Source organism: Oncorhynchus gorbuscha, linkage group LG14 (genome assembly GCF_021184085.1).
Source record: "Oncorhynchus gorbuscha isolate QuinsamMale2020 ecotype Even-year linkage group LG14, OgorEven_v1.0, whole genome shotgun sequence".
In the NCBI taxonomy this organism is placed as follows: Eukaryota; Metazoa; Chordata; class Actinopteri; order Salmoniformes; family Salmonidae; genus Oncorhynchus; species Oncorhynchus gorbuscha.
Window position 1 is genome coordinate 10,469,548 of NC_060186.1, and position 16,952 is coordinate 10,486,499.

Here is a 16,952-nt window from a genome sequence, read left to right on the forward strand (position 1 = left end):
CCTGTCCCAAACTCCTCGCCCACTGCTAAATCCATATACCTTATTCTCCAAGCTTTCTGGAAGGACGAAGTCAGGGTGGACGATACCAGACTGGCAAACTAAATTATACATAATAAAACGTTATATGTCCTGAGTAGTTGTAGGCTAGGTTCTGTATTTATTTATAGTCATTCAAAAATTACCTACACGTGTGCTCGAGACATGTAGGCTTGCTCGAGACATGTAGGCTGGCTAACATATCCCAGGCTTTGAATTGAACTTGCTGGTGATGATGCTCGTGGATCATGACTGTTCTGGGACTGATGTTCGGTTGGTTCGTCAGCTCAACAAGGGTATGAGGATTCAACCAGGGATGTGCAACGGGGGGACCGAGCAGCAACGGGGATGTAAAACTGGAGACGTCAATGAACATATTGTTTGTCTGCAATCTCAGGATGAAACGGGACGGGTGTGTCCTGGAAGCCCAGCACTGGCGACAGACACGCGGCTATCCTCCTGTTCCACAGCAGGTAAAGTCCAATGACAGCATTGTATATTTTTTTCTGTAAGGTTTTCAAAGTAGGCGACAATAGATGAATGAAAACAAACGAATACCCCTTTACACAGGAGCGCTTATATCTGATTCTGTAGATAAGTGTTGGTGCATGGGTGGTGATACAATGTAGCAAAATGTACAGTGTACTACAATTTACACTAACATTCCACACTAACTTTAAATTAACAATTTAAGAGTAGCCATAAGCAAGCACACAGAGGCTTAATATAAATCATGTATAGTCCTGATGAAGCCTAAATGTGATTGTTTTTCTATAGGCCAACTCTTAGAGTTAATAAAACGTTAACATTTTCATTTCCCTTGATGACCCAGATTTAATTGGTTATTTCTCAGCTCATCAGCCATAGGTTTCAGGGTTAATGTTTTATTTGACTGGGTGACCCTCATAATTGTAGCCAGCAAAACTGCTCCCTATTCGCATTCATGCATGATGGAGTCATTGACATGCATGCACACCAGTATTCCAATGTGACACCAATTGTGGAAATACAAGATGTGAGTCTTTTTAAACCTTTTGCATCATGTTATCTGAAGTAGGCCTAAGTCATTTTTTGTAAATGTTGGCACCTTTTCTCCTCAATATAATTAGTAACGTTTCCAAAATGTTAATGCCTTTTTGGCTAATGAATGACCATTGTATCTTTTGTGCAGTCTGACTCAACATATGTCTTGTAGTGGACGTGGAGACAGTATTGCAATTTAGGACCTATCTAGTGTGCCTTTACTTTAAATACACATTGGATAGTTAGGCAAAAATGTTTTCAGTCCATTTTCAGTGGCAACAACAAACATCCTCCTGAATTAAAGGAATCATGTATCTCTGAGTACAGTATTGATTACATTGCATCATTTTCCCCAACCCAGACACAAAAGTCCATCCAAAAACAGACGTTATTTATTTAGTACGTTTCAGCAGCCTCTGGCAAGATTTGGCTAATCAAACCAATGGGGGCGTTTTTGTCTTCTGTTCTAAAACAAAAAAATGTTCTCCAAGAAAGTCCAAAGCAGTAAATCGACTACTGTGTGTGACCTTGCATGGGATAAATCCAGGTTATCTGGGGAAAATAAGGATGTTCTTGAAGGTTGAGTGTGATGTGAGAGTGGCTCTGATCAAGGGCAACCAATGATGATGTTGTCTTTCCAGACCGTGAACCAAGCAGTGGCAGTTACAACGTCTCCACTGGAACGGGAACCTTTTACAGCTGCGTCAGTCAGATCACCATCGGTAATTGTACTTTACAGAATGTCTTACTCTATATCCCAAAGAGACCGCAAGGGGAGGCCATATTTGGTTTGGCAGGAAAAAGTCACGCTGAAGCTTTCAGAAATGTTTGGAAAATAGACCCTGTGTGAAAACGCTGACCACACCAAGAAATCAGACTTTAAAAAAATATATGTCTATCCTTTCAGGTAGAAGTAGACAAGATCCAATATCATGTATCTTTCACACCTGCACATTATCAATTCCTCAGGTGCTGTATGTGGAGTTCTTGACAAATGAAATTGATATAGAGTAGCCTAGATAAAAAGCTAATGTTTAATGGATGCATGGATGAGTTTTTTGACCAGGCACAAGTCATCCACAGATTGATCATTCTAAATGTAGCACACATGCTTTACCTTGAGCCACCTCTAGTCTTCAGAATATGACAAATCAATAGCCTTTCTCAATAAGCTGCCTTCAGAGGAGTCCTTCTGTAGCTCAGTTGGTAGAGCATGGCACTTGTAACGCCAGGGTAGTGGGTTCGATTCCCGGGACCACCCATACGTAGAATGTATGCACACATGACTGTAAGTCGCTTTGGATAAAAGCGTCTGCTAAATGGCATATATTATTATTATATATTATCAATATACCCCCTGGATGAGCGTGATTTAAAATCTTTCTCTATTGTTTGGCCAGGATAGGGTACTCTGCATAACTATGGGTCCCCTAAAGTGCTAATTGACAATCAGTTCCCCCTTAATTCAAATTTATTGGTTCGTTGTAGTCTTTACTCTAGTAAGGGCTGTTGATTATTGGAAATGAATATGCGTATTATAGCCATGGACAATTCCTGGATTTACAAGCAAATGGTGTTCTAAAGTGATGAGTTACATCTAATCAAATTTATTGAATTGATTTATTGATGCAGAATATTTGCTGCCTGGTCAAACATACTGACTGTTGCACTCACCATTGTTTGAATTCACTTATTGACCAGGCCAGCTGATCACAGCCCATGATGAATCTATTTTACTGTAAACAAATTGACAAGACTTTCAGCCTGCTTATTGGGAAGGACTTTCAACAAGCACTTGCACAAATGACTGACGATTGGCTGAGAGAAATTGATAATAAAAAGATTGTGGAACCTGTTTTGTTAGACTTCAGTGCTGCGTTTGACATTATCTATCATAGCCTGCTGCCGGAAAAACGTATGTGTTATGGCTTTACACCCCCTGCTATATTGTGGATAAAGAGTTACCTGTCTAACAGATGCTTCCTCTCCAACATAATTCTCAGGGCAGCTGTCTAGGCACCTTCTTTTTCAATCTTTGCTACTGATATGCCACTGGCTTTGAGTAAAGCCAGTGTGTATGTATGCGGATGACTCAGCACTATACACGTCAGCTACTACAGCGAGTGAAATCACTGCAACACTTAACATAGAGCTGCAATTAGTTTCAGAATGGGTGACAAGGAATAAGTTAGTCCTAAATATTTCAAAAACTAAAAGCATTGTATTTGGGACAAATCATTCACTAAACCCTAAACCTCAACTAAATCTTGTAATAAACCATGTGGAAATTGATCAAGTTGAGGTGACTAAACTGATTGGAGTAACTCTGGATTGTAAACTGTCATGGTCAAAACATGTAGATACAACAGTAGCTAAGATGGGGAGAAGTCTGTCCATAATAAAGCGCTGCTCTGCCTTTTTAACAACACTATCAACAAGGTAGGTCCTACAGGCCCTAATTATGTCGCTCTTGTACTACTGTTCAGTCGTGTGGTCAGTTGCCACAAAGAGGGACGTCAGAAAATTACAATTGGCTCAGAACAGGGCCCTTAAATGTACACCATCAATGTTTTGTTACCCTTCCCCAGATCTGTGCCTCAACACAATCCTGTCTGGGAGCTCTATGGATAATTCCTTTGACCTCATAACTTGCTTTTTGCTCTGACATGCACTGTCAACTGTGGGATCTTATATAGACAGGTGTGGGCCTTTCCAAATGATGTCCAATCAATTGAATTGACCACAGGTGGACTCCAATCAAGTTGTAGAAACATCTCAAGGATGATCAATGGAAACATGATGCACCTGAGCACAATTTTGACTCTCATAGCAAAGGGTCTGAGTATTTCTGCTATTTTTTTGTGTGTATATATATATATATATATATATATATATATATATATATATATATATATATATATATATACATTTAAGTTGTTAGTACTTTTTACCCCTTTTTCTCCCCAATTTCATGATATCCAATTGGTAGTTACAGTCTTGTCCCATCGCTGCTACTCCAGTACGGACTCAGGAGAGGCATATTGGGCTACAATATGTAGATTGATGAGGAAAACATTAAATTGAATCAATTTCAGAATAACAAAGTGTATAAAAAGGGAAGGGGTCTGAATACTTTCCGTATGCACTGTAACTGATGATTTAAAAAACAGATAATAATACACCTTATGGAACAGCAGGGATGGTGAAGAGACACACACACACGCCTACACATTATAATACACCCACTCTACACACACATGGATTCTGTATTGTAGATTTGTGGTAGTAGAGTAGAGTAGAGCCTGAGCTAACATACTTAATGTGTTGTGAAAAGTGTTATGAAATGTAATGTCATGTATATGTTGCCTTAATGCAATTTATTTTTTAACTTTGAGATGTGTGTATTGTTGTGAATTGTTAGATACTACTGCACTGTTGGAGCTAGGAACACTACACCCGCAATAACATCTGCTAAATATGTGTATGAGGCCAATAAAATTTGATTTGATTTATTGCTGCTGGACTCCAGAAAGAGTAGCTGCTGCCTAGTGGGGATCCTTAATAAATACAAAATAATACAAATCTAGCCCAAATCTAGGCACCTGCATTGTAGTGTACCTTGGTCCCTCTAAGAGGCAGGAAGTGCTGGCGGTGGTGATCTGGGCCTGACATTCCTCAGAGAGCTAGGCAGGGCATTTATTTTTATGATGACTGCGACAGAGATGTTGCTTAGAACACACTGTATCATTCAAACAGCTCATTGCATGGATGGTTTTAGAGGGCACCCTGAAGCACACACGGGTGTGGAGTACCTTGTATGCTATAGCATTTCAAGTAGAATACAGTTGCAATGGAGGTTGAGATTTCCCAGGGATCCACTACATTTGCAATGATAGGAATAAAGATTTATGTTAATGAATAAATAGTAGTAATATAGTTGCATTACATTACATTACATTACATTACATTACATTTAAGTCATTTAGCAGACGCTCTTATCCACCCGAAGAGGCAATACATTTTTTTCATTTTAGTGCTTGCTTCAGTGTAATGTATAGCCTAATAAAAAATGCAATGAATTATGCATTACTGCCTACTGATGCTTTACACAGCATTACTAAGAAGGCTACTAGCTCTTCAGTATGGGCCATTCTACTGTCAATGTTTGTCTATGGAGATTGCCAGCAACGGTTGTGGCTGAAATAGCCAAATCCACTCATTTGAAGTGTATCTTATAATGCGCTGGGGTTGTGTTTCCAGAAAAGCTAAAGAAGGCTCTCTTTGCTCTTTGGTTTGATGCCTGTTGAGCGTGGGCAGAGACATTTGAGTTCATACAATGCCTTTAGGATTGTTGGGTTTGTTGGCAACTTTCATGTGGCATGCTTCAAAAGGAAAGTCAAATGCATAAAGTAAACTCTGTTAAATCAATTCAAGTTAAATGTACACTATGCAGCATGCTATCAATGTTACCATATTTTTCTTATTTAATTCTACAGAATTGACAGACTTCCTCAAAGGTGCTTGCAGGTGGAAATGTTTCACAACATACCTTTTTAATAAAGATTTAGTTGCCAACCGTCAAAACATTCTTTTTGTCATAAGTAGCCTCCTCATACTTAGTTATGATACTTCCCAAGATGTATGTGGAAGTAGACCACTGACAAACGAGAAACGAAGATGGACTCATCAAACAAGGGAAAGGACAGTCATGGAGCAACATCAACCACTAGAGAGCAGCATTGTTATGGACATAGCACCCACATTTTTTATTTTGAACTGGGAGAGCGAAATATGTCAGCATTTTGCTAAATTGGTTCAACTAGGGAAGCGGAACCCTGAATTTCTGAGATATGGGAAATGTAATCATAAGTGGAAACTCAATCCTCCAGAGAGCAACAACCTTAGTTTCATTATGAAACAGGAAATTATTTGAATAATATCACTAATTTCCCTTTTCAAGGAATGGGATTTTTCTGCAATGTCTGCCTTTCTGGGATCTATTCAATATCAAGGATTTTCAAAGAACCCTGACATTGCTGTAAGACAAATAGACTAAGTATGCAAGTTGCAAGGACAAGTGTTCACATTCACATGCTTTCCAGGGTTATGTGTTATAGGAAGGGAGTCCATGTTTTGAGAAACTCTTTCTGAGATATTAATATTCCCTACAGGGTTTGATCTCGGGGGCCAAGTGGCCATTGGTATCTCTCATTGGAACAGTCCATTCCCTCCCAGAGGTCACCCCCTGTGTGACAGTCCTGATGGGGTTCGCTCCGAGGCCTCCGCTGCCGCAGCCCCGCAACTCCCTGAGTACCAAGAGCCAGTGTCCTGTCCTGCCTCCCTGTCAATCAACCCTATATCATCCCACTGCAGCGCCAGCCAGGAGACCATCAGCGATAGCAGCACAAGTAAGGTTTCACTTTTCAACTTTGAACCCTGACTTCATTCTAATCTCAGCTCTGTGGTTTGGTCACAAAAAATCCCGTCTAGAAACGGCTTATCCTGCCCAAGCTCAGAACCTTTGGCTTGACTGTAATCAGTGTAGATGACAGTAGTGAGAGCCATTAGGAGATGTATACTGAAGAAAAATATAAATGCAACAATTTCAATGATTTTATTGAGGTATTAATTTGAAATAAATTAATTAGGCCCTAATCTATGGATTTCACATGACTGGGCAGGGGTGCAGCCATGGTTGGGCCTGGGAGAGCATAGGCCCACCCACTTGGGAGCGAGGTCCAGCCAATAAGAATTTGTTTTTTCCCCACAAAAGGGCTATATTACAGACAGAAATACTCTTCAGTTTCATCAGCTGTCCAGGTGGCTGGTCTGATGATCCCACAGGTGAAGAAGCCGGATGTGGAGGTCCTGGGCTGGTGTGGTTACACGTGGTCTGCGGTTGAGAGGGCAGTTGGACGTACTGCCATATTCTCAGCAATGTTGGAGGTGGTTCATGGTAGAGAACTGAACAGCTCTGGTGCACATTCCTGCTGTCAGCATGCCAATTGCACGCTCCCTCAAACCTTGACACATCTGTGGCATTCTGTTGTGAGACAAAACTGCACATTTTAGAGTGGCCTTTTATTGTCCCAGCACAAGGTGCACCTGTGTAATGATCATGCTGTTTAATCAGCTGCTTGATATGCCACACCTGTCACATGGATTAATTATCTTGGCAAAGGAGAAATGTTCACTAATAGGGATGTAAACAAATTTGTGCACAACATTTGAGAGAAATAATATTTTTGTGTGTATGGAAAATTCCGGGGATCTTTTATTTCAGCTCATGACATTTACATTTACATTTAAGTCATTTAGCAGACGCTCTTATCCAGAGCGACTTACAAATTGGTGCATTCACCTTATGACATCCAGTGGAACAGTCACTTTACAATAGTGCATCTAAATGATGGTGTGGGGTGTTGGTGGTCCGTGAGTGGCTTTTGACAATTTCTCTGGATTCCTCATGTCTAACTCATTGTTAGGAAAAAGTTTGGTCCAAATTGAATGTTGGGCATGCTTTATCTTGGCCAGGTCGCAGTTGCAAATGAGAATAATATAATAATAATAATAATAATATAGAACCTGTTCTCAACTAGCCTACCTGGTTAAATAAAAGTGAAATTTAAAAAAAAATGTATTGAATATTATATGAATCCTATACATTTAAAATGGCCAATTTGGGTGCAATCAACTAGCTTAATATATCAACAAAATAATGTTGCAGGAATGCTAATCTTATGTTTCTAACAACAGAAACTATTTCAGAACAATCTGAGATGGTGGGTGTAAAACCAACCGCTGACCTTTTGAAATAATATGTGGATGCTTTCCACCTTATTGGTTGACTGTGAATCCAATATTTGAAATACCATACTGTACATCACAAAACCTAACCAAACACATGCACACACAGTGTATTTCTGGTTAGCACCAGTGGTGGAAAAAGTACCCAATTTTGTGATACTTAAGTAAAAGTATAGATACCTTAATAGGAAGTTACTCAAGTATAGGTTAGTCACCCAGTAAAATACTACTTGAGTAAAAGTCAAAGTATTTAGTTCTAAAAATACTTAACTTCTTATGGCTGCAGGGGCAGTATTGAGTAGCTTGGATGAAAGGTGCCCAGAGTAAACTGCCTGCTCATCATTCCCAGTTGCGAATATATGCACATTGTTATTTGTATTGGATGGAAAACACTCTGAAGTTTCTAAAACTGTTTGAATTATATCTGTGAGTATAACAGAACTCATAGGGCAGGCAAAAACCTGAGAATAAATCCAAACAGTAAGTGGGAAATCTGAGGTTGGTCGATTTTCAACCCAGCCCCTATTGAATAAACAGTGGGATATTGGTTATGTTGCACTTCCTAAGGCTTCCACTAGATGTCAACCGTCTTTAGAAACTTGTTTGAGGATTCTACTGTGAGGTGGGACCGAATGAGAGAGGAATGAGTCAGAGGTCTGCCAGCAGTCACGCGCTGGTCACATGCATTTCACATGAGGTAGCTGCGTTCCTTTGCTTTTCTGAAGACAAATAAATTCTCCGGTTGGAATATTATTGAAGTTTTATGTTAAAAACATCCTAAAGATTGATTCCATACATCTATTGACATGTTTTACGAACAGTAATGGAACTTTTTGACATTTCGTCTGCAACTAGGGAACGCGCTTCATGACTTTGGATTTGTTTACCAAACGTGCTAACAAAAGTAGCTCTTTGGACAAATTGATGGACATTATATTATTATTATTATAATATTATCGAACAAATCAAACATTTAATGTGGAACTGGGATTCCTGGGAGTGCATTCTGATGAAGATAATCAAAGGTAAGTGAATATTTATAATGTTATTTCTGATTTATGTTGACTCCAATATGGCAGATATCTCTATTTGTTTTCTGAGCGCCGTTCTCAGATTATTGCATGGTTTGCTTTTTCCGTAAAGCTTTTTTGAAATCTGACACAGCGGTTGCATTAAGGAGAAGTGTATCTATATTTCCATGTCTAACAATTATATTTTCATCAACATTTATAATAAGTATTTCTGTAAAATGATGTGGCTCTATGCAATATCACCAGATGTTTTTGGAACTAGTTGAACATAACGCGCCAATGTATACTGAGATTTTTTGATATGCACTTTATCGAACAAAACATACATGTATTGTGTAACACGAAGTCCTAAGAGTGTAATCCAATGAAGATCATCAAAGGTTAGTGATTAATTGTATCTCTATTTGTGCTTTTTGTGACTCCTCTCTTTGGCTGGAAAATGGCTGTGTTTTTCTGTGGCTTGGCTCTGACCTAACATAATCGTTTGTGCTGCTTTCTCTGTAAAGCCTATTTGAAATCGGACACTTTGGTGGTATTAACAGCAAGATTACCTTTAAAATGGTATAAGATACATGAATGTTTGAGGAATTTTAATTATGAGATTTCTGTTGTTTGAATTTGGCGCTCTGCACTTTCACTGGCTGTTGTCATATCAATCCCGTTGACAGGATTGCAGCCCTATGAAGTCTTTATATCACAAGTAAATGTAATTGCTAAAATATGCTTAAGTATCAAAAGTAAAAGTATAAATCTCTTCAAATTCCTTATATTAAGCAAACCAGACAGCACCATTTTGTTTTACAAATGTACAGATAGCCCGGGGCACCCTCCAACACTCAGACATTACTTACAAATGATGCACTTTGTGTTTATTGAGTCTGCCAAATCAGAGGCAGTAGGGATGACCACATGTTCTCTTGATAAGTGTGTGAAATTGACAATTTTCCTGTCCTGCTAAGCATTCAAAATGTTACAAGTACTTTGGGTATCAGGGAAAATGTATGGAGTAAAAAGTACATTATTTTCATTAGGAATGTAGTGAAGTGAAAGTAGAAGTTGACAAAAAATAAATAGTAAATTGCAGATACCCCAAAAAAGTCTTAAGTAGAACTTTTAAGTATTTTTAATTAAGTACTTTACACCACTGGTTAGCAGACTGTGTTCCAGTTGGATCCTGTCTGAAAACAAATAGTTAAAATAGTGTTACTAACATGGTAAAGCGTACAACAGACTTTTGAAAACACACTTTTGGAAAGCAGCCAGCTATTATATATGTAGGGTTTGTTTCATTTGCAGTAGCGTGACACTCGCTCTGAGTGTTGCATGCAAGTAGGGTAACTAATGGTAGAAATTTCTAAGGGATTGCTCCTTTAAAATATACACACTACACAACAATTATGTATTTTGTGTGTGTGTGTGTGCGTGCGTGTGTGTGTGAGGTGCTGGCTTTAAAAAAACACATTAACACCCAGAGCAGCAGCAACTGTCATTCCTTTGGTCAACAACCACACTGATAGAGACAGCCCTGCTCCGATTGGCTACCCTCAAAGCTCCTCTCCCACGGATTGGCTGATGGGGATAACTGATTAAGAATACTGATTGTCTGCAGCACTCTTGCTCTCTCCCTCGCTCTTTCCCTCCCTCTGCATAAACATTCTGCTTGTATTTTTCCCTGAGAGAGGATCTAAACTGGTCTGCATCTGTTTCTTCCTGAGCTGTGCCTCGTGCCGGCTGGACAGAGGTTTATATAATCTGAGGGATGTTTTGGGGATGAGCAGAGTGTTTGTGTCTGTATGTGAGGGAGCTCAGAAGCTAGAGCAGAGCACCGTGGTGCTCGGGAGTGGAGGTAAACATGGGGAATGCAGCTGATTGCCTCTGCAGAAGGTCCTTTTCCATTTCCCCCTGCGGGAAGTAGGGGAGCCAAGTTTAGCTAGTGTAGCGCTTGCGGAGCCTCCACTGGGTCGCCCCCGAGCTGTGTCGTCCTCTCCTCCTGTTATCCTTTGAGAGGTTGAAGCTCTCTCCCTCTCCACCTCGCATGGTGAGTGCTGCAGGCAACTTGTTTTAGACCCACAGCAGTGTCCCCCTCCCCTCTGTAGTGGTTTTGCTGCAGTAATCTCTCTCTCTCTCTGTCGCTCTCGCCCCCCCCCTCTGTTTCGATCTCTCTCTTTCTCTGTCCCTCACTCATATGCTATGACCCACATGTAATCTACTTTTACTGTCTATCAACTCTGTTCTCTTTTCACACTGTTGTGTTCCTGAACCGTACAGTCATTTGACCTTCACACGTGCATACAGACACACACTCTCTCACTCTTTCTCTCCTTAGCTCCCGTTCCCCCCTTCTCTCTCTTTCGCCCTCTCTCTCTCCCGTATCGCCCTCCCTCCCACACAGTTTCACTCCGAGGGTTGTAAATGAGCTGTGTGTCCTAGGTGTAACACTCCTCCATTATGCATGGTTCAGGGAAGGAGATGTGGGTCAGAGCTCTGTTGCCCATCTGGCAGGCGTGAAACAGCCATTGTGTTGCCCCGGGGCCTGACGGAGCTGGAGGTCTGTTGTCCCCTAACTGTGCTGGTGTAGTGGTCCAGAACCCTCCTCTGTCTTCCTGATACCTGGTCCCGAGGGCAACTCCTCCCCCCTTTTTATTTTCCTCTCACCCAACCAGCTAGCCTACTGTGAGCTGTCATGCGAAGGCAAGGTTATGTCATATGAACTGAGGAGGCGCTAGCGATCTCATTGGAGAATACATTTTCGCACTGACAATCATCAGTGGTTGTGATTCAGGGTTACAAATCAACTAGCAATACTGTTATACTGTAGCATTTTTCATTCATTCAAAAGTAATTTTCGCTGCATAACTACCAGTTCATGCACTTTATTGCAAAACATCTTAATATTCAACAAAAGTTTTATTGTACCCAATAACTATTTCCGCTAACTAGCTATTTGAAAGGCAACTGAAACTACGTTGCTTCTAACTTTGACTATTGATTTGAACCCTACTTCTGATTTTAAATATTCTCATGTCGCCTAGATTGTTGGTTAATCGGTGTGTCTGACTGGGTATCATGCAATATTTGCTGTTGTCTGTCCTGTTCAACAGTTTTATATTGCTTGTAGATTCCATGATGAATATATTGTGTAGGTGGTCTAGTTTTTGACGAGTTCACCATTTCCAGACATTCAGATCCAAAAATGGGCGTCCATCCCAAAATATCTCGGTGCTCTGTCTGTTTTCCTCTGCTGCCAAGGCTGAGGTGACCTCACCAGTAGCTTATGTTACAAATGAGTGGCGATTCCATATGAAACCAGGACAAAGAAATACCATGATTTTGGGGGGATTTTCACAATTGTATTCATTTAATTATTTGGGGGGGGGCATTGTTGACATATTTGACATTTGTATCAAAGTGTAATTGAGAAATAATTAATAAGAGTTGGCATATTTATTACATGTTGTCCTGGTTTCGTATGGAATCACTCAAATGCAGGTGTGACAGAGAGTGTTATAATGCTACAGATCTAATGAGTGCTGACTGTTTAAGCCATAGAATTACATACAGAATCCATGTGAAAGAAATATTCTGAATCAATACTAACAATCTCTTTTTCATCATGTAAAAGGTGACATTTATGTGAATGAGGGAAAAATTATTTGACTCTTGACAGAATTATTATTTTGTAGGAAACACTATTGTTGTGAATTGTTAGATATTACTGCAGAGTTGGAGCCAGGAACACAAGCATTTCGCTACACCCACAATAACACCTGCTAAATATGTGTATGTGACCAATACAATTTGCTGTGAATTGTGAGCCAGGCTAAATCATGTTAGCTAAAAAGTGGCAATTTTAGCATGTAAATCTCTGTGGGGCAAACAAACAAAATGTGGGATGCATGCCAGCAAAGCCACTACACTACACAACACAACACTAAACAATACATTAATTGCACTGTAACGGTGACAAACGGTGCCCACAAACTGTTAGGGTTAAAGCTGTCCCAACACCTTACCACTGCTACACCTGGCTGTCAGCAGAGCCTTGTCTGGCAGCGAAGAAAGTTAACTCAGCCTCATTTACTGCAATTTCAAAAAACATAGCTGAAATGGATGACTTGTTAAACAAATGTGGTTGCTACTGACAATTGAGATGTACAAACTATGGCATACGAGGACGACAAGCGGATAAGAGGCAATCCATAATTTCGATTAAGACATTAAATGAGCGAGCGACGACGGACGTAGGCAAAATAACTATTTGTTCAGCACTTTTGAAATGTACAGCGACAGAATTCAGAACATGGGCCGTTCTTACAGCGTTCTCCCAGGACAACAAGTCAGAACCGTAGAATAAATAAAGGGGGCACATAAACAGACAATGAAAGCTCATACAATATTCAATTATTACATTTCTCTAAAAACAGGTTATAGGCTACCTGTGCACCACCAAGTTAGAACAGTAGGCAAAATTAAGAGGTGAAAATAAACCAAATTATTAGGGTGAGGCACATTGAACGCCGTTTGGGTCGTTGTGTGTCAAAAAATATACACGTCATATAACACTATTTGACGCAATAAATAAGCTTTTAATTTGACACGTCAAATAACACAATTCTATTACAGAATGTTGTGTGTCCTGAATTTGCATGTGCAATCCAAGCGCCACCACTACTATCAGTAGCACTGTCAAAACTGTACAAAAAAAGTTAGCAAGTAACCACACACCTGCCACAAATGATGTGTTTTACAATGCCACGTTGGTGAAAATTAACCAAGTGATTAGGGTGAGGCACATGGGCTACTAACAGCTTACTACACAACATACACTTAGTATTACATTCCTAGCTACAGTATACATATCGCCCTGGCATATTACATCATTTTTGCAGCAGCATACAAAACATTTTTGGACTCACCTTGTGAAGGTGGCGCGGAGGTCCTTTGTGGCAAATTTTGTCATCAAACTTTGTCATCAAAGTCTGGCATTCTCTGGATTTATGGTGGGAACTCTGAAAAAAACACAGCCACTCCATTGAATACCAGGCTAGGGGTTGCTTTGCAATGTTGCAGTCATCCACTGATTTCTTACAAACCACTCATTGTTGAATTTGCGATTTCCAACTGGTTGTGTAATCTTTATGTCCAATGGCCGATGAGCACTGATACGTTTTATCTATAATTTCTCTTCATTATTTCTCTTCATATGACGAGGATTAAAAATAATTTGCCAGTAGATTGTTGACTTGATTCATGGGGATGACTTGCTAGCCAATACTTTGAAAGTAGGATGTTGACATGATCAGTCCAATCAAAGCTACTGTACATATAACGTGATTTGACATACTTTTATCTGTGGGCAATGATCTTGAGACTTGTAATATAACTCTATGGCAGGACCCAAAGGGCTGAAATTTTGGATGTCTACTCTTACTAAGGACTTAAACTTGGCGATGACGTATTGTCCCCATGAGTGATTGAACACTGAGCCAATCACGGCGAAATGCTCCTATTTTCTGCTGGCTCGCCCCACCAACACAGAAAGCACTGAGCTGGGCTGAAACACCTGCATTTTGGAGCTGCCTCACTCAAGAAAACAAAAAGAGACCATGCTTGTCGCCACTGTAGCGAAATCATGTTAGCTACATGGTGCAGCTTTACTCACAGATTAGCAAATAAAGTCACCTAAGAATCACTGTAGTCCCATGTTACATTTCCTGAGTATAATTTAATTTGCTGTCTGCTTTGCTGTCTGCTGTCTGCTAACTCCATTGCATCTTGGTAATGTTCCCCATCCCTGGAGGAATAAAACCTATTTTTCCCTCCATGACTCGATCACTAACTTAATAACACCCATAATAACGTGCCAATAACTTAATAACTTGTCAAGTAAGACTGCTTCCTGTTCATGTGCAGAGGCCATGAGCCACTGTTGGTGCTATCTGGGATCCTTGGAACTTCCCTGCACTTACTCTAACCGTTTAAAATTTCAACTTCAATTGGGTATCGTCAGAGTTGGGAAATCCCAAGGATCCCATTTAGACTTTTCCCATGAGCCACTCTTATTTGTCCTGTAATTAGCTGCTGATGTGATGCAGCACACCTGAATGTGATGAACTTCTTATTTTCAATCAGAAGTTTCTGATACTACTATTCAGTTAAAAGGAGAATTATGTGTTTTGTGATTGTGCAATGGTTCTTTGTGGAAAACTACTTAAACCAACTTGCTTAGCCTGAACATCCTCCTGAGATAGCTAGCATAGCAACATGCTGGCACCAACTTGGCCTCCACTGTTATGGCATGGATTACCACATGACAATTGGCATTTTGTGTGTGTACCTTCAGTCAGGATTTGGGCCGATATGCTCATTGACTCTGCTCTGTGATTGTCTGACTCCGTGTAAATCAGTTTGGGTTTTGTGCATTCAGTGTCTCTAAACATGTTGTGTGTGCATGTGTGTGTGTGTGTGGCTCACTTGGTAGAGCTTGGTGCTTGCAATGCCAGGGTTGTGGGTTTGATTCCCAGGGGGGACCAGTATTGGAAAAGTATGAAAATATATGCTCTAACTACTGTATGTTTTTCTGGATAAGAGCATCTACTAAATGACTAAAATGTGTGTGTGCTGCTGCCCAGTGGTCACTCAGAGGCAACAAAAACACTGTTGTTAATTATTGATTGGCTTTAGGTTTCTCTATGGACACCTAGGCTTCTATGCTTATATCATATCTTATCATCCAACATAAATCAGCCAAATGGTCTATTAGTAGGCCAATCATCTTGTCATGTTCAATATGTATAATTTTCCAGGGTCTAATCTACTGACTAGTTCATTTAATCATGTAAAGTATATCTTAAATGTAAAGTGGTTTTCTCAATGTTGTGATTTATGCTTAATCTTGAATTTAGAGGGTACTGTGGTAGGCGTGGTAACAGCACGATATAGACCTTGTGTTTGGAAGTAGCAGGTCATTTGGATTTTGATTGGCACAGATGGAATTTTAAAGTGTGCAAATGATATGCTTTGATGTGTGAATTCATACCGGCAGAGCTGCGTTAGACAACTCTTTCAAATGTGATGGAATCATTCGATTTCTATAGTGCCCTGGCTTTTATCACTCACATCTCTTTTGGGGCTGCAGTAACCTCTACTCGCGCTATAAAATACCCCTAGCAGTTGATGGCTGAGTGAAACGTTTATTACAACTGAAGTCACTGAGGGAACCCGCCCATCGATTTCATCCGGGAGGAAAGAGTTTGTGGTGGTTTTATTACCTGCTGTTATTTCAATACCTCAGCTACTGCGGGAAGGGCGTGAGCGTTGAGCGTTCTCCCTCGCACTCCTTCTCAGTGTGTCTGGGGCTCAGCAGAAATTCTGCTGAGTCGCGGAGCTGTCACAAAGGGAAATTCAGCGTTCAGACCAGCGACGACCTTCCCCAGAGCCCAGGCTCGTCAGATGGAAGAGTGGGTCGCAGACCTCTTCAGAGGGGTTAATGTTAGCCTACTCACTAGGCCATGTTAGATAATGGCTCCTCAGCGGGCGCACAGGATCACTTCAGGGAACACAATTTATTTGTATCAACAACAAAAATTCGCAAAAAATATACCTCAGTGTTGTATTGTTTATTTTATACAGTATGTTTTGCTCATCTTTATTAAGGGTGTCAATAATCTCAGACACGATAGCCATAGATATATCTCTACATCTTATTTGTGGCCACTGTAAAGCTTACTCATGATTTGCATGTCTGTATAATAGTGATTGGGGGGGGGGTGTATTATTTTGGGACAATATTATATCAATATTTGACACAAAGTATATTTTTAAATATTGCTACTATAGGTAGCGTTAGCTAGCGCTATCGGCTGTGGCGCCAAAACTCAGGTATTTACATCCTATATCTTCTCCGTCTTCTTTTTAAATAGTAAGCCAACATGGTTTTAGCACTTTTATTTCCCTGACTGATCAAAACTAGTTTTGTCATGGCTGGCGCTCGTCTCTCTGCAGCAGACATATGGTGAGTAATATGTTTGAAACATCGAATCACAATCAAATCAC

The 16,952-nt window shown here is 40.2% G+C and overlaps 1 protein-coding gene across 3 annotated transcripts in view; it reads left to right on the plus strand.

The window, feature by feature from the left end:
- The first annotated feature begins 121 nt into the window (after positions 1-121).
- LOC123994412 (anoctamin-4-like) overlaps positions 122-16,952 on the plus strand; it is a 41,947-nt gene continuing 25,116 nt past the window's right edge. Inside the window, exons 1-4 of one of the 3 annotated variants that reach the window (XM_046296945.1) lie at positions 263-332; positions 434-509; positions 1,701-1,781; positions 6,231-6,467. In XM_046296945.1, coding sequence (XP_046152901.1) covers positions 285-332; positions 434-509; positions 1,701-1,781; positions 6,231-6,467 — 442 coding nt within the window. In that variant the 5' untranslated portion in view covers positions 263-284. Of the gene's footprint in view, positions 510-1,700; positions 1,782-6,230; positions 6,468-10,574; positions 10,936-16,952 lie in introns of those variants that run through there. The other 2 variants (XM_046296944.1, XM_046296946.1) reach the window with 2 other exon arrangements.